At 38.3% G+C, this 17,357-nt stretch overlaps 1 protein-coding gene across 1 annotated transcript in view; it reads right to left on the reverse strand.

Annotated features, from left to right (window-relative positions):
- srek1 (splicing regulatory glutamine/lysine-rich protein 1) overlaps window positions 1–17,357 on the reverse strand; it is a 68,378-nt gene that overhangs the window by 32,100 nt on the left and 18,921 nt on the right. The window contains exons 3-6 of the mRNA XM_048595236.1: window positions 13,288–13,400; window positions 9,174–9,380; window positions 6,339–6,517; window positions 2,932–3,062 (exon numbers count right to left, since the gene is read on the reverse strand). Of these exons, the coding sequence (XP_048451193.1) occupies window positions 2,932–3,062; window positions 6,339–6,517; window positions 9,174–9,380; window positions 13,288–13,400 (630 nt within the window). The remainder of the gene's footprint in view (window positions 1–2,931; window positions 3,063–6,338; window positions 6,518–9,173; window positions 9,381–13,287; window positions 13,401–17,357) is intronic.

Genomic DNA, 17,357 nt, shown 5'->3' on the forward strand with positions numbered 1-17,357 from the left:
ACTGCGTTTTTGTAGTACATTTTTACACTTACAAGATAAACTAACTAAACATCCCTTTTAAACGATTACTGTTTCTTTACACCGTTCAGTTCTTATCGGCCCCATATTGCAAGCAGTGTTTAGACCTGTTTCTGTATCAAAGGCTACCCCGAATAAGTGTTAATACCGTAACCTACTCAGAACAATGCCATCCCTGCCATCGTGTCTCCATAACCCACTAAAACTATGGAAAGATTATAATATTAATTAACCCTCAGCAACCACCTCTCGGGACCTGAATAGGTTTCAGAATATCAAACCATTTCCTTGAGTAGTATTTACTTTTTAAGATACATATTAAATAGGGTTGCTACCCCCTTTAAGAAACTTGCTATCAAAACAGCGCTTCTGTTAAAATGCATGAATGAATGTGTAAGAACTACCAACACTGGCAATAGTAAATGAAATCAAATGTCCCAGCTGTGGGAAATCAGCTTAATATCCTTTATACTTTTATATAGTACACCTATAATTTCTTTCTTATTTAGATCATATAGGTCTAGTGATTTTACTAACATTGCTAACTTTAAAGACAAAAAGGACTAACACCTCTTAATTATGCAAGCTCAGACTGGACAGACATTCTAATCCCGTCAGGAGTAACAGCCAGCATTTAGCAAGTGCTTAAACCATCTCCCGCTTCCCCAGGACAAATGTCACGCAAACTTTTGTGTACAATAGATACAACTACACAACACCATAGTGCTAAAAGTTTATACACAGTTCTTACATACGTTAAAGAGGATATTCTAAAACTGTACTTGGGATTCCATCGCCGCCTCGATGATGTTACTGCGGATGCTCAATAAAGAGGCTATTTTTGCCACTTGCCAATTTTGATCGTTATTGAAACACGATCCCACAGAAGGGAAGAGGAGAGTGCCCTGTCACTTGCCTTCCTTTCATGCTCTCCTGGCTCTCCCCACAACCCTCCCTTCCTTTCCACTCTCTCCTATCACACCAAACCCTGGTTCTCGATTCCACTTCCTCAACATCCTCAACCCCCAACCAATCCGCCAACTCTCTATTTGGATCCTCAATCACCTCTCCGCCCTCCCAAAAAACAAATGTCTGGTCTCAATCTCTCCCCTGCCTTCACCAAAATCTGCTCACGTGTGATGTAAAGTGACACACAATGCATCCAGAGTTAGCAAACACAGTTACTAGAAAATTAGATTTTTTTTTCTACTTTGTCAGAGTAACATTATTAGCAAGAGATCGCAAAAGATAAAGGGGCTGTTAATAGTAGAGAGAAAAAACGATGTAAAATGGGAGTAAATTAAGGTGTGAAAGGGAGAGAAGTCCTCTCTACTTTGTGCAAAACAAGCAGGACACAAACACAGCGTGACTACGAACAGTCCACTCATTAGAACTGTAATAAAATGTACAGTAAATGTACAACTTCTTTCTAACACTGAAATAACATGGTAAACATTGGTAATGGACTGCAACTGAACTGCCACAGTGCACATCAAATAGCAAATGCAATTAAGACAAATCCCAAGGATTTTTCAGCAAATCCCCTAGACGTTAATGTCTCAGTGGGCCATCAAATTTCATTAAACTTCACAAAGATTCACAAGTCTGATTTGCTGATCTGGCCTTGAAACTCCCTCTCAAGAACTGCTCTGTCACTTATTAAACCAAATTAACTCATTCTGTTATTATGGTTATCCGGTCTATCATGCTCCTTTCTTTGCTGTACTTTTGCCTGGGAGCGAAAACTACACCTCTCGTACTCATACAAACAGCTACCATCACAATGAGCTTAAAAACTGCCCTAACTTTCACAGCCATGCAGCCCCACCCCCAAAGCAATTTTCAAACCCTGTAAATTCCATGAGCCCTTATTCCAACATTTACCTGCCTACTAATTCCTAGAATTTCTTCCTGAGTTCAACAACACTGCGTCATCCAACTGCTCTTAAATTCTCACTGACTCTTCTACTACAAAATCCACATAAGTTCAGTTGCTTTCCCTGCATTTACAGCCAAAAGAAATACAGCAAACTTTGTTTTAACTGGCACCTTATGAACGTGCACTCTCGATGAGCCAGCAAAAATTACATGCCTGAAATACCAGAAGTTTACTGGATCATCATGAGCTCCAAGTAGGCAGTTGAGGGTAGGAGTGAGAGGGTTCTCTGCCGATAAGTTTTACTTAAGGCAAAGTTGCATTATTATTTAAGTGATATATGCAGTAAATAAAGTATAATAGCAATGTATATACCCCTGCATTATGTTTCTATTACTTAGTGTTTGGTTTTACATTGACTATATGAGCCTTTTGATCAACCAGAATATTTGATCAACCGGCGCGCTCCTGGTCCCTTGTGCCTGGTCAATACAAAGTTTGCTTTACTCCTAATATGGCATCTACCAGCTTTTTCACATCCTCACAGCCTGTCCGAACAACCTTTGAATTCCTCTTCAGTGATCTCCAAACTTTCCTGAAAACCGTCAAAAATCTTGCATCAAACCCTTCCTTTAGTGCTGGGCAGAACTGAATGTTGTCCCATATCAACTCTTGGAACTGCCAGTTCCATAAATATTACCAGTCAGAGATCACTGGTTTACTCAATACAAAAACAATGGAAACATACTGTGATTTATATTTATTCATAACTGCCAGCAATTGTGAGAAAACAACCTACAATGATATTTTATTGGTTGTTGTTTCATGATTTCCCACCATTCCTATATGTAATACACAAACATAATAATTCAATATAATGCTCTATACCTTCAAGGTAAGTCTAATTTTGGTACTGTGCACTAACTGCGATACTGAACAGTGAATAATTAACCAGATATTTTTACGGGGGAGGGGGGGATGTCAATTCTTGTCATGAAAATCTGAGATTTACTTTTTCACACACTCATTTGTTATACCTGGTTCAATAACTGCTGATATAAAGGACTGGGCTTCTCTCACTCTTTTCATCACTTCTTCAAGTTCTTTGGCAGCAGCCTGTGGTGTCATCTCAGGAGGCTTCACAATTGCATTATTTGAATGATTGATTCTAAACACCAAAAAAAGAAACAGAAGCTTTAAAACATGCAGAGTTTTTCATGAAGAGGTATATTTGATAATTACCGGTCTAAATATTCACCTGTTGATTCAAAGTGGAAAACATTAATAAACTTTATAGATTGTTCTGACTTCACATAGAACTTGACTAATCTTTGGGGCAGCACGGTGGCTCAGTGGTTAACACTGCTGCCTCACAGTGCCAGGGACCAAGGTTCGATTCCAGCCTCGGGTGACAGTCTCCCTGTGTCTGTGTGGGTTTCTGCTGGGTGCTCTAGTTTCTTCCCACAGTCAAAAGGTGTATAAGTTAGGTGGATTAGCCATGCTAAATTGTCCATAGTGTTCAGGGATGTGTAGGTTAGGTGTGTTAGCTATGGGAAATACAGGGGTAGGGGTAGGGGTAGGGGTAGGGGTAGGGGATGGGTCTGGGTGGGATGGTCTTCAGAAAGTCTGTGTGGACTTGTTGGGCTAAATAGCCTGTTTCCATACTGAGCAGATTCTACAATGATGTAATTTAGATGGGCAAAGTGAAAACACGCCTGGAATCTTCGTATGTACTCAAGGGTAATTTTCCCACACTGTTTTGCAGTGCCAGGAAATGATTTTCTGACATGTTTATACCTTCTTGCATTTTTGTTGATGAGGCTTCAGAGCAGAGATGGCAACCTGCCACAATAAAGTAATTGTGGAGGCAATTAGCAGGTATTTTTGGAAGGCTACGGCACACATAATATCATTAAACTTCATTTAATTGCACTGTTTCTTAATTCATCCCTTCCAGGAAGATTGTACTCAATATCACACCACATACAATGCTGTGTTCAAAAGCTGAGCACTTAAATATTTCCATAAAAGGCCCAACCACTTGCTTGTCCAAAACTAAGACCCAAAACTAACCTTTTATAACCGCCAAATGCTCTCAGATTAGTGGTCAGCTGTGCAATTATAATCGTATCCCCCCTGTTTCTGGATTCAAGGCAACTAGGTGCTTTAAATAACACGACTCACCAAATACAAATATGGCAAAACTCTCCTGGTGCAGTGGTAGTGTCCCTACTTCTGGGTTAAGAGACCCAGGTTCAAGTTCTATCTGCTCCAGAGATGTGTAATAACATGTCTGAACAGGTTGATTAGAAAAATTGGGCCAAAAAAAAAAAAAATCAATAAAATGACAGAGAATAGATGGGCTCTTATGACACATTATCCCCACACCTGGACCAGGAGGCTTGGGTTCAAGTCCCACTTGCTTTAGATGTGTGTAATAACATCTCTGAACAGGTTGAATAGAAAAAAAAATTCAAGCATAGTGGGTGTCCTCTTGTGGCAAAGTGGTAGTGTCCCTTCCCCTGGACTGAGACCCGAGTTCAAGTCCCATGTGCTCCAGAGATGTGTAATAACATCTCTGAACAGGTTGATTAGAAAAATAGGTTAATTTAAAAAAAAACTCACAGCATACCCCAGTGACAAAAAAAACAACTACAGTGGGGCCTCTTGAAGCAGAGTGGTAGTGTTCTTACTCCTGGACTGGGAGACCCAGATTCAAGCCTCACCTGTTCCAGAGGTGTTTAATAAAATCTCTGAACAGGTTGATTGGAAAAATAGTTTAAATAAAAAATTAGAAATATATATATTTTTTATTAAAAAAATACAAATACAATATGGGCCTTCTTGGGGCACAGTGGTACAACCCTATCCCTGGACCAAGAAACACAGGTTCAAGTCCCACTTGCTCCAGAGGTTTGTAATAACATTTCCAAACAGGCTGATTAGTAAATTAGATTTCAATATAATGGACCTAACAAGCACTTTTGCAAATTTTCAGTTTCAGAGTCTACTTCCTTACAGGATATTCTGTACTACGTTTTAAAGTTTTAATGGGATGTAGGACTTGATAGCTTTGTAACGTTGAACAATAGGAACATTAGAACTTTCAAGGTCATCTGTCAGTGATATAGGCTGATTTCATTGTTAGGTGGGAAGCTTTGCTCAACAGGTACGCAATTCTGAATATTCCTGTGGCGTATCCCTCTTATCCTGAACAAGGCTGCTGCTGAGAACACTAGGTTTTTCCTGCAGTATGAGCTTGATACTCGTACCTGACTTGGAATTTGAGCATTCATGTCCAATGACATGATGACATTCCAATGCAGCAGCAAGACAGTGCTGTGTTGTTGGTCATTTGGTCTTTAAGCTGAAACGCTAAATTAACAGTCAGTCTTCCTGTTCAACACATATGTTAGAAAGAACAGGGGATTTTGCTGTGTCCTGGCTAACTTTCATCAAACAACCAACATCACCAAAACAGATTTTTTAATCTCATTGTGACCTGTGGCATAATGCTGGGCCCATTTATTACTGCAATAACAGTAGTCTCGAATTAGTTAGTCATTCGCTGTAATTTCATATCTTTAATAAGTATATACAAACTATGAAGTTTACATTAACTGGAAGAAACTCAAAATCAAGTTAAGAACAGTAAAGATTCTCCTGCTTTTCCTAAAGGCATCAGAAAGACAACAAGAAGGTTAATGAAAAATTCAAACAGCTCACAGACATTTTCACATACAACATAGGAGTAAAATTCCACTTTGGCATAGGCACAGAAATGACAGCAGTAGATTGCTGGCCATTATACTCCTGCCTGAATTTCCACCACAGTGATGTCAAATTACTCATTTTTTGTCCCCACGTAAGCTGAATTTTCCTTGTTTAGTTTTTGGAAATTATGAGACAACCCAGAATATTTTTCTCTTATATAAAGCATAAATGGAAAACAATACACGAATAATACATAGGTCTATATCAGACACTTAATGAAATATCACTCAGCAGTTAACAAACCCAGGTCATAGTAGAAGTAACTGCAAAAACACTATTTGCCATTGTAAACGTCACCTTCTAGGCTTTAATGTATTAGATTTTTATTGTAATTACCGAGGAGATATATTTTCGATTTTGAATTTAAAATGGAATGAGCTGCTGGTATTTTGTTTTCTGACTATCAGGATTAGAAATCTTTTCACTTTGTGTTTGCAACTCTCAACTCAAGTGATTCGACTAATATTTCTGTGAGCTATTTTAGTTTAACATAGAAAAATGTAACAAAGGATGTAAATCAAATAGGAAAGAGGACGAGCATCTATATAAAGACTAAACGGCAAATTCACAGACAACCACTAGAGCACTTGATGTTCTATTTCTAGACGTATTTTAGATTTGCAGCTGGCTACTATTTTAAAATCAATAATTTAAACAAGTAAAAACTTACTTTAAAGGTCTGTCCCCAAACATGGCTCCATTGAAGGCCAAAGCTCGTAGTACAGAAGATTGCTCAGCAAATTCAACAAAGGCAAATCGGGTTGGCTGTGTCTCATCTCCTGCCATACGTACAAACTTGACCTCACCAACCTGGCTGAAAAATTCTAGTAACTGGTCTGCTGTTGTCGTCTTTAAAGAAAAATGAAGTAACATAATTATTGTCACCATTAGAGAGAATAACGCATCTATTAACATTCACAACGTTGCATGCATAACAGTTTATTTGGCAGTCAGACTGCAAACCCATTATGGAGCACAATTCAACCATTCTAAAGTACAAAAAATTGATACAATAGTGCTGCAGACTTTACAGAGATTTCAAAACTCTGAGCTGGGATTTTACTAAAGATCTTAAAATGAGAGATAATGGCAAATGGATCTATAGAAAGAAAATAAGAACAAATAGTGGCAGTCTACGAGATGTCAGTGTCAAGGAAACGAAAGCAGGAGAAAGTTGTAGGGTTAGAAAAGGTTAAGCAGGCATGAGATGGGAAGTGGGGTTCTCTTGCCCCCTTTATAAGGTTCTGGGCACTAAGCCTCCTTCAATAGCACCTTTCAAACCAAAAACCTCCAAAAGCAGATGCATGGGAGTACCATGACCTGCAAGCTTCCCTCAACCCTAAACACCATCCAGACTTGGAGCTATATCACCACTTCTTTATTGTTACTGCATGAAAATCCTAGAACCACTCCCAACAGCACTGTGGGTTTACCAGACTTCCACAAACATCAGCAATTCAAAAATGTGACTCACAACCACCTTTCTCGGAAAGTATTGAGAACCAGAGGGTAGTTTTAAAGTGTTTTTAAAACGGCAAATGCAAAATCGTTTTCACATAGTGAATAGTAACGGTGTAGGATGCACTGCATGGAAGTGGTGCAGTGAGGGATTCAGGAGTCTATTAGAAGATTCTTAACAGAAACATTGTACAGAGTTAAAGGGAAAAGGCAGGAAGTAGGCACTAAAGCAAAATGCTGACAGCCGGTGCAGATACAATGGACTGAACATTCTCCTTGAGCGCTACAACAATTCTGTGATTCTGACAGTAAAAGATGGGAAATAAATGATGGTCTAGCTCACAATGCTCATATCTCACAAACAAAGAAAACAACAGCCTGGACTCAGAAATAGCCATTTACAATTTCAAAATATGCAGTTAACACCAAATCTGAATGGAAGAGGAGCTCATCTACTTAATATAGATGAGAATAATGCCAAGATACTGAAAGACACTAGCAAACTTGCAGAATGGATACATAATGGGCTAATCTAAGTAACTGCAACACAGCAGCACTTTGTGGAAGAATAATCTTCCTTTGGAACACAAGTATCTAAATGGAATGGAGAGATCTTCATAAGGATTCACAATTAACTAGAAGTAAGTTTATTAGGTACATTAAAAATGAAATTACTAGAGTTCATTTCTAGAATTTTCAAATGAGAAGCAATGTCAATGTTGTGTAGAATTCCGATCGCATTTTGGCAGGGTGGGAGAAGAGAAATGGAGGTAGAGGCCATGAATGGCAATTAGCTGCAGATTAAAATTTAGAATCTCCACCACTGACAAACAATGCTCACAGCAAATTTACTTCAGGTTTCTAATCCTGAGGGGAGGAATGACTGTTGCTTTCCAAAGTGTCATCTTCTCAGTCTTCTGATCCAAATGCTACTTATAGACTAGTTACTGTACCTTCACTCTTTTCTCACTGTCAAAAATAATAATGAAGCATTGGTCACATCTGCCCTTTCTCTCCTCCTCTCAAGATTAGTGTCCAGGTTGCTCCAATTCCTAAAACCACATGCACTCTCTACCCTAGTTTTAACTATTCTGGCTTTAGCTGTTAGCTTTAACTCTGGAGTTAAAGGGAAGAGGGAACCTGTGATTGGAGAAGCTGGGGCAGCCAACATATGGGAGAGAATTTGAAATTGGAGGTGCTGCTGTCTCTCCTATGCTGGCTGTTCCTCCAATCACAACTTTCCAACTGTAAATGACCAAAGTTTTGATCGTTTAAACCCTGGTAGAAATGTTGGAATAGATATTTAAAATGGTGGATTTCTGAGATGTCAAAGTTGGAAAACATAAATTTCTCATTCCAGATTGAATATTCTTATAGACAGCAAACTGCAAAGTTAAAAAGAACTGCACGCCTTTAACTTTTATTTCAAATCTCAGGTGGCAAAACATGAACAAAGAACAATTGTTATTGTAGCAGCTGTAATTAATATTGAAACTAAAATAAAGAAACATTTTCATCTTAACTGTGGCTTTTAAAAAATATAATGAAGAAATTTTATGTTCTGCATTTACAAAATTAACTTTTCAGACAGAGCTAGCTAATACGTTTAGCAGTAATTTTGAAGTTAGTACACTATTAAAAATCCAGTTACACCACATTCAACAACATGCTCAGTTTTCATTCTTTTTTTACAGTGAGATGCACTGCAGGGTGGAAGTTCTCAACAGTTGAAAGCTTTTCCACTGATGGCAAAGTGAAGAGACCTCAACCTCTGGAGAAGTGCAGATATATTAACAATAAATTCTGAAGCTCCACAGTACTTGAAGTCCCTGCAAGTTTCAATGCAGTAATAACAGGGAATGCTGAAGGTCTTACTGTCATTACCACAGAAATCTCCAGGTTAAATCAAGCTTTGATGTACTTGATTTCAACATATATGTTTAAATAATCACAACAGTCAATTTAAACTCTCCAGTAGCAGAATATCTTGAGAGCAAGATGAGAATACAACATCCATTTATAAAATTAAGTCAACAAACTAAATTACCTGTGAATTCAAGTTTCCAACATAAATGGTTCTTCTGATTTCTTCAATCTTGGAAGGGTCCACATTTCCCATTGCTGGGGGTTGAGAGTTTATTCCTAATGCTGTTAGAGTAGGATCAAGTCCAGCTTGTAGTGCTCCCAGTGTAGTCAAAGGGACAGAACCAACAACAGCTCCCACTGAACTCGCAACTGCATCAACTGTAGTTATCTGTCAAGAAAATTTTAACTTGGGAATTAGCAAAATTTTTCATTGAACGTAATCGCTTTGTTTAAAACATTACCAGTACCTTTCCAAACGTGTTGTACCCATCCAACATTCTGATTACATATATGAACTTACAAGCAGAAAGGAACGCCAAACTGTAAAAGAGATGATTAGGAGAGGGATAAAACCTTGCTCAAAGGTGTGGGTTGAATGAATGCCTTCAAATAGGTTTTGAGATTTAGAAAATTCAATGAGCCAATAATGTAGTGAAGGGAAATAAGGAAGAGTTCTGCACTCATTTAATACAGCGGTTCAAATTTTTATTTGTTCAGCACAAAAATGTATCTATCACTCCACCAGGCTGCATTTCCCATTCCAACTCAGCCTACTATTGGTATACTAGCAATACGAGTTAAAAGTAGGAGTAGACCATTTGGTCCTTTGAGCCTGTTCCATTACTCCATAAGATTACTTACTTTCTTGGCCATCCTGTATAGCTTGAGAGTTCCTTGTTAGCTCAGGCCTTAAAAAAAAATTCAATGAGCCAGCCTCCAATGCTCTCTGGGAAAGAGAATTCCACAGACTCTTAACAATCAAAGAAAAAAAGTTTGCCATCTCATTCTTAAAATGGGAGGCCTCTTGTTTATATAGTGTCCCCTAGATTTAGTTCCTTTTACAAGGCAAAATATCCTTTCAGCACCCACTGTCAAATCCCCTAAGGATCTTATGCAATTCAGTGAGATTAGCTTTCACACTTCTAAATTTAAATAAATACAGGTCCAATCTTTTTCATAAGACCTATCATCCCAGTAATCGAGTGACTTCTTCTGCACTGCTTCCAATGAAATTATGTCCTTTATTAAATAAGGACACCAAAGCTATTTTAAATGTGATCTCACCAATGCCTTATACAACAGTGGCAAAGTAGGCCAACTTTTATCTGCTACTCCTCTTGCAATATGCAACAACAGTCCATTTGCCTTCTTAAACATGCTGTATTTGCATACTAACCTTTTATGATTGATGTATCAAGACACTTAGATCCCTCTGTACATCAGAGTTTACCTCAGAGTTCTGCAATCTTTATTTAAACAATATATTATTTTTCTACACTTCCTACCAAAGAAGACAAGTTCACATTTCCTCACATTATTCTTCATCTACCAAATAGTGCCCACTGTTACGATCATAGTTGATGGTTCTACTGGACATGTGAGATACCAGAATGAAACGTGCTGGACAGACCACGTTTCACTGCTTTCTTTTGTTTATTAATAAAGTAATTGGTCACTGAAGCATATTCAGGTAAGGCTTCAGATTTAAAAAAAAGAATCAACAGTCTATTTCATAACAGGAAAAAAAGGATAGCTTTTTTTGTTAACCTCACACGATGTGGGTGTCTCTGGCTAGGCCAGCATTTATTGCCCATTGGGCAGTTCAGAGTCAACCACTGTTGTGGGTCTGGAGTGACGTGGAGGCCTGACCAGATAAGGATGACAGATTTCCTAAAGGACATTAGTGAACCAGATAGGTTTTTCCATCAATCAACAATGGTGATCATTGGGATATATACAGCTGTATTAAATGAGTGCAGAACTCTTCCCTATTTCCCTTCACTACATTATTGGCTCATCGAATTTTCTAAATCTCTAAACCTATTTGAAGGCCTTCATTCAACCCACACCTTTGAGCAAGGATATCTCTCTCCTAATCATCAGACCCATAATTTCAGATTCTTTATGAATTCAAATTCCACCGTCTACCATGGCAGAATTTGAACCCAGGTCGCCAGAACACTAGATGAGTTTCTGGATTAATAGTCTAGCGATAATACCATTAGGCCATTGCATCCCCTTAATACACAGAGATATTACAGCTATATAGACATATTGCTATAAGAAATATCAAATATTATGAACTCAAACATTACAACACAATTTCAACTCAAGTCTCAATACTGTACAGTACTGAGACTTAAGTTCAGATAATTTATACACATATCACAACTCTATGTTTCAACTGTATTTACTTCTTCTGGTTTCTCTTTCTTGAACTGTAGAGGCAATTTTTTGACTCCTCTCATAGTCCAGTGGCATAAGCCTTTCACATTCTAACAATTTGAAGATCGTAAGTTCTCCTGACTTGGAAGCTGTGGTGACTGATTTCCTCTGAACTAAACTGAAACAAAACTTACAAAGAGATAAACTGAAACCTGCTTCTGAACTCAATTCTTAATTTCTTTCAGCTTTAAGTCTGTTATTTACTGAACTGAACCGAAAACAGAACTCATAGCTTGACGTGTTTATACTGCGTCAAAAACCCAAATGTATAAACATTTGAAATAAAAGCAAAATACTGCAGATGCTAGACATCTGAAATAAAAACAAAGTGATTTAGAAACTCAGCAGGTCTGGCAGCATCTGTGGAGGTGGGGGGGGCGGGGGGAAAAGAGAGAGAGAGAGAGTCAACGTGTTGAGTACAAGACTCGCTGGAGTCAAAATGTTAACTCTGTTTTACTCTCCACAGATGTTGCCAGACCTGCTGAGTTTTTCCAGCACTTTGCTTTTATTTTAGTTACGTAACCTTCTCCATTAATACTCTAGGGATGCCCTATGACTGCTTCGATTAGTCATTTAGGTCACTGTTCCTAGATGGTTTTCAGACCATTTAAAAAATCCTTCACAGCACTAATGAGTTGGGGCGGCACGGTGGCTCAGTGGTTAGCACTGCTGCCTCACAGCGCCACGGACCCAGGTTCAATTCCAGCCTCGGGTGACTGTCTACATGGAGTTTGCACATTCTCTCCGTGTCTGCTTGGGTGTCCTCCGGATGCTCCAGTTTCCTCCCACAGTCCAAAGATGTGCAGATGAGGTGGATTGGCCATGCTAAATTGTCCGTAATGTTCAGGGATGTGTAGGTTAGGTGGGTTACAGGGGGATGGGTCTGGGTGGGGTGTTCTCAGGGTCGGTGTGGACTTGTTGGGCAGAAGGGCCTGTTTCCACACTGTAGGGATTCTATGATTCTATAACCCACATTCATATGCCTCTTTTAAATTAATTCAACTTCCAAAGATGATGATATATTTTACACATCTTTCATGATATCACTCACGGCCTATACTTCTCTTTCGCACTCTCTCTATGCACTATTCATAAGTCACTTTTCAACTTATCTTTGGTCATAAGCAAATTTAGCTAGCATACATTTGGCTTCATCACCCAAGTCATCCAGGACTGATCCCTGTAGCAGCCCACTTGTTACATTTATTCCTTTACTCATTCACGGGATGAGGGCATCGCTGACCAGGCAGCAGTTATTGCCCATCCCTAATTTCCCAGAGGGCAGTTAAGAGTTAAACACATTGCTGTGGGTCTGGAATCACATGCAGGCCAGACTAAGTAAGGATGGCAGTATCCTTCCCTAAAGGACATTAGTGAACCAGATGGGTTTTTCCGACAATCAACAATGGATTCACAATCATCATTAGATTGTTACTTCCAGATACTTACTGAATTCAAATTCCACCATCTGCCATGGCAGGATTCGAACCAGGTTCCCAGAACATTATCTGGGTCTCTGGATGAACAATCCAGCAATAATACCACTAGGCCATCGTCTCTCCCTCACACCAATATGACAATGAGACATTTATATCTCTCTGCTTCCTCTTAGTTAACCAGCCCTCTATTCATACTAATATGTCAATGTCCTTGCTCACAAGCTAGTTTCCCCCGCAGACGGCCCTTACTCCTTTAAGAGGTTTAACACCGAATTTTACAAAGAAAACTATCAGGTCACATAGCTTCTACACTAACTTCAAATATTATACTTATCAATAATATTTACAACTTCACTGATTTTGATATAAAAACAAAAGAATGATTTACAGGTACATTAAAGCATCACTTACAGAAGCAAGGGGGTTTGAAGTAGGGACTGGGAGCAAGCCTGCACCAGGTATCAATCCTGTAGTACCAGCAGGAGCTAAAAGGGACACGGCTTTGGCTTCTTCTGGGATTTTACCTGTGGAAGAAACAAAACAATTACTTAGGATAATGGAATAAAATTTTCAAAAAAAAAAAAAAAAGTTTCTTCCCATCTCAAAAGCACAGATTGACTAATCTGAGAGCTCACTTCTAGATCCTTCCAAAAACATACAAACAAAGATGTCTTTTTAACCTACTCTGTAATAAAATTAAAATAAAGTGCAAAACTGTCAAAACTGTAAGCAACCATATATTACAGGAAAAGTTGTTTTAATAATTAAAAATGTAGACAATAATTTAACACTTTGAGCTATGGTCACCTGTACTTGAAACTTATTGGTCATGTACCATACGATATCAAGCATGGACGCTTTCCCCAGGCGATCACTCTCAGTGTTCGAAAGTTGTGTTACACACGACAACCGTTCATGTTGGCTGCATCACTACTAGCACACAGAACATCAGATACAGAAAAGAAGAACATTTTTTAAAATTCTTTTTTTAGTCCCCAATAAAATGACATAGCCAAAATCGAAGAACTGATTTTCTTTTTTTTTAAATTAAAAACCAGTTTAACAGTTGCAGCAAGACACCATAATTGTTCACTTGAGATTATAATGTGTCATGTAATTCAATTTGCCCTGAATACCATGATAAATTACAGCTCTAAAATCTCACATTACCTTGCCTGTGTAACAATTATATGTGCACCAGCACAAATGATTATACAGTCAACTGATCACCAGTTACTGCGCTATAAAACTGGGGTAGGAGATGGTTGGGGACCGCAGGGAGCTCAAAATGCATGCAGCCTTTCTGTGGCTGAAATGCAACTGTTTTAGTGAGTTACTTAACTATCCTTCCTAGCCCAGGTAACTATAAAACTGGAATTAGTTGATCTTCTGTAGCACTGTTTGGAGTGTAGTCATCATGTCTAGTTGCTTACAGCTCTGTTCCTTTAAGGTTACTGTTAAATTATTCTCTTGGAAAAGCAGCATAAATTAGGCAAATACTGAATTGAGCTTCTGTAGATTAACAATCGCTTGTGGTCCTGCAATTACTGTCTATAGGTAGAAGCCAGTTAATCAAGATCAGAAAGACTACATGGAAATTGGCATTACCTTAATATTTTTGACAATTTTGAGGCATAAAAGACATGAACTAATTCAAGAGTTTTGCATCCAATGATAATTAAAACCATTGCTAAACTAAATAATTTTATTCAACAGAAGGCTACAACAAAACCAATGGTCTTGCATCCTCCAAAGAGCAAGAAAGGGGTGGACTGAAGTAACGTGAGATACTGGGACTACTGCTACAAGCCTATCTTTTTAGTTCTACAAGCTTCTGCCAGATCAAATGCCAGATCAGTTTTCTGTTCAACTACGTGCTACGCAAGTTACTGAGACTTAATTGTGAGTAACTGTAAAATAAGAGACAAATGCAAATAAGTAAGCAAAAAGTCAGAAATGAGAGAGAGAGAGAAACAGAGAGAAAGAGAAAGAACAAGTAAAACAGAGTGCTGAGTGAGTAAGAGAATGAGAAAGAAAACTGACAAGTACACAGAAGCGGAAAAACACCATTACTAATTATTAGAAAGCAATAGGTAATCAGCCAAAATAGAGAAAAAGAGAAAAGGAGAAAGAGCAGATGGAATGCATTAAATGACAGAGCAAAAGGATCATGCAGATTTCAACTAAGTAGTTCAATGTACGGCAAGCCATACATTAGCAGTATTTGGCGTGCCGCTATGTGTCACTAAGTAGTAAATGTGTTGTTAACAAATCAGTTCACAACTTTTGTGTGTGCTGCAAACAGTGCCAATATGATCGAAATTTCTTGTTTTGAAAAGCAAAGAGACTATCAAAGAGGTTATTTGTATGCTATTTTTAATTAAATTTCTGCATCCTCTGTTAGTACACTTTTTAAAAAGTTATTAGTTGGTCGACCCTTATTTTAATTCTGCTATTAATTCCGATGCTTCACTAGATCCAATAATGAGTGACTTTTCAAAATGCCGATATTTACGGAGGGAGGTCAAAAAAGCTGGAAAGTTCATGAACAATGGATGCCCTGCCGAACTCAACTACAGGATCTCATTATGGTCAGTGTCCTAACTACAAGCTAGTCAAATAGACAACCTAATCAGTAGTCAGGAAGAAAAGCCAGCTGCAGTGGGTACAGCTGGTACATCCAAGAACAGAACATAGCAATCAGGAGGAAAGGAGTGATGGTGAAGATCAGTTCACGATCAAGAGCTGAAGGCTTCCTTGCACAGGTAGAGAAAGCATTCTGCTTCCCAACATGCAACAGTGCTGAGAAAGGCAATGATCTTGTGAATTCAGTACTGTCTACTTCCTTTTACTGCCATGTTCCTTGACTCCTGGGAAACCCACACTGCAAAGTCAACTTTAAATCAAGCTCCCAACTGCACCAAAATCCAATTTAAGTATATGTTCAGCACATTCATACAGGATATTAGGATGTCAAAGAAACTGTCATCTTAAAAAATGACAATGGAATCAGATAGTATTAGGGTTGCATTTCAAGCATTTTTTAGTTTAAGCCACAGCTTATTAAAGAGGGGCTAATATCAAAGGCTGAGATTTTGCTGCTCACAATGTGACAGCTCAGTGATTTTTCTGCTTGACAGTCCTGAACATACATGACAAAAAAAAGTATACCATGACTCTGTCATGGACTTTTTACATTCAGGGTGATTTGACTGCAGTGATAACAAAATTTTGAGAATGGGTTAAGATTTCGGTTTAGTCAGATACTGCAGTCATCTGTAACAATTCTCTTGCTTTGGGGGCCTGGGAAGAATTTCTGACAGTTCAACATTAATTTGTTCAGGTTTACCACAGGATCCTTTCATTGAGTGGAGTGGATAGCATATAAAGTCTCTACAGGGTCAGTTCGTATTTCTCATGTTATTGTGTTAAAAAAAAAGCAAACAAAATTTCAATGCCACTTTTAGGTGCTGGGTTTGTGAGAACACCTATACCATGAATGGATGCAGCTGAACAAGAAGCACAACTTAACTTAAAATTGTTACAAATAATCAGTCTCCAGCCATTGTAGAGACATTGAATAATGTGAGTTTTATAGCATGGAAAGAGAACCCTCAGCTCATTGCTCCTGCATTGGTCATCCAGTGCCTACTTTAGTCCATTTTTCAGCATCTGGCCTGCAGCCTTGTATACTATGGCATTTCAGGTGTTAATCTAAATGCTTCTTAAATATTGTGATGGTTCCCAGCTCTAATACACTTTCAGGTGGTATGTTCCAAATATACTGAGCTCCTTAAAAGGACTATTTCCCAAAAGATACTTTGTGGTCACCATTGAAATTATAAGTACCTCTAAATTTTAAAACATCAGAAATGTTTTTAAGTTAGGTGAACCCAACTCAAATACTGTCCAAAAATAATCAATGAAAGAGAGCTTAGTGAATAAACATGATTATGATTTGTCAGTCATGTAGAGATGAAAGGCCACAGGTTTATTAATTTCCAGTTTGAACTGGCCACAGAAGGCCAGAATAAGGGTAACAGCTAACAACTTGCTGCTTCATCCTTTAAATAGTGGGGATAAAAAGTTAGGTAGGGTTCATACTTCTTAAAGACATTGATCTGTATTAAAAACCATACATGTACGAATACTGGATGAGAACGAAATGCAGACTTGCTGTAGTCTTTTCTTATAGTTCAAAAGATAACTGACAATGCTAAACTAACTTCATCAGTCTGAAATGTTAACTCAGCTTCTCTCTTCACAGGCACTGCCTCTCTTCTTAAATATTTCCAGCAATTTCTGTTTTTATTAACCAGGTGACATTTGTTGTCAGAGCACACACAAAAACTAATTAGTTTTTGAATAAGGAACCAAACAGCTATTGGCATCCAAGCAATTTGTACACTGATACAAATCACAACACAGGTTTGGGGAAAAAAAAAGCAAAACTTGGATTGAAAGGAATAGAAATGTACCGC

Source organism: Rhincodon typus, chromosome 3 (assembly GCF_021869965.1).
Source record: "Rhincodon typus isolate 14 chromosome 3, sRhiTyp1.1, whole genome shotgun sequence".
Classification (NCBI taxonomy): Eukaryota; Metazoa; Chordata; class Chondrichthyes; order Orectolobiformes; family Rhincodontidae; genus Rhincodon; species Rhincodon typus.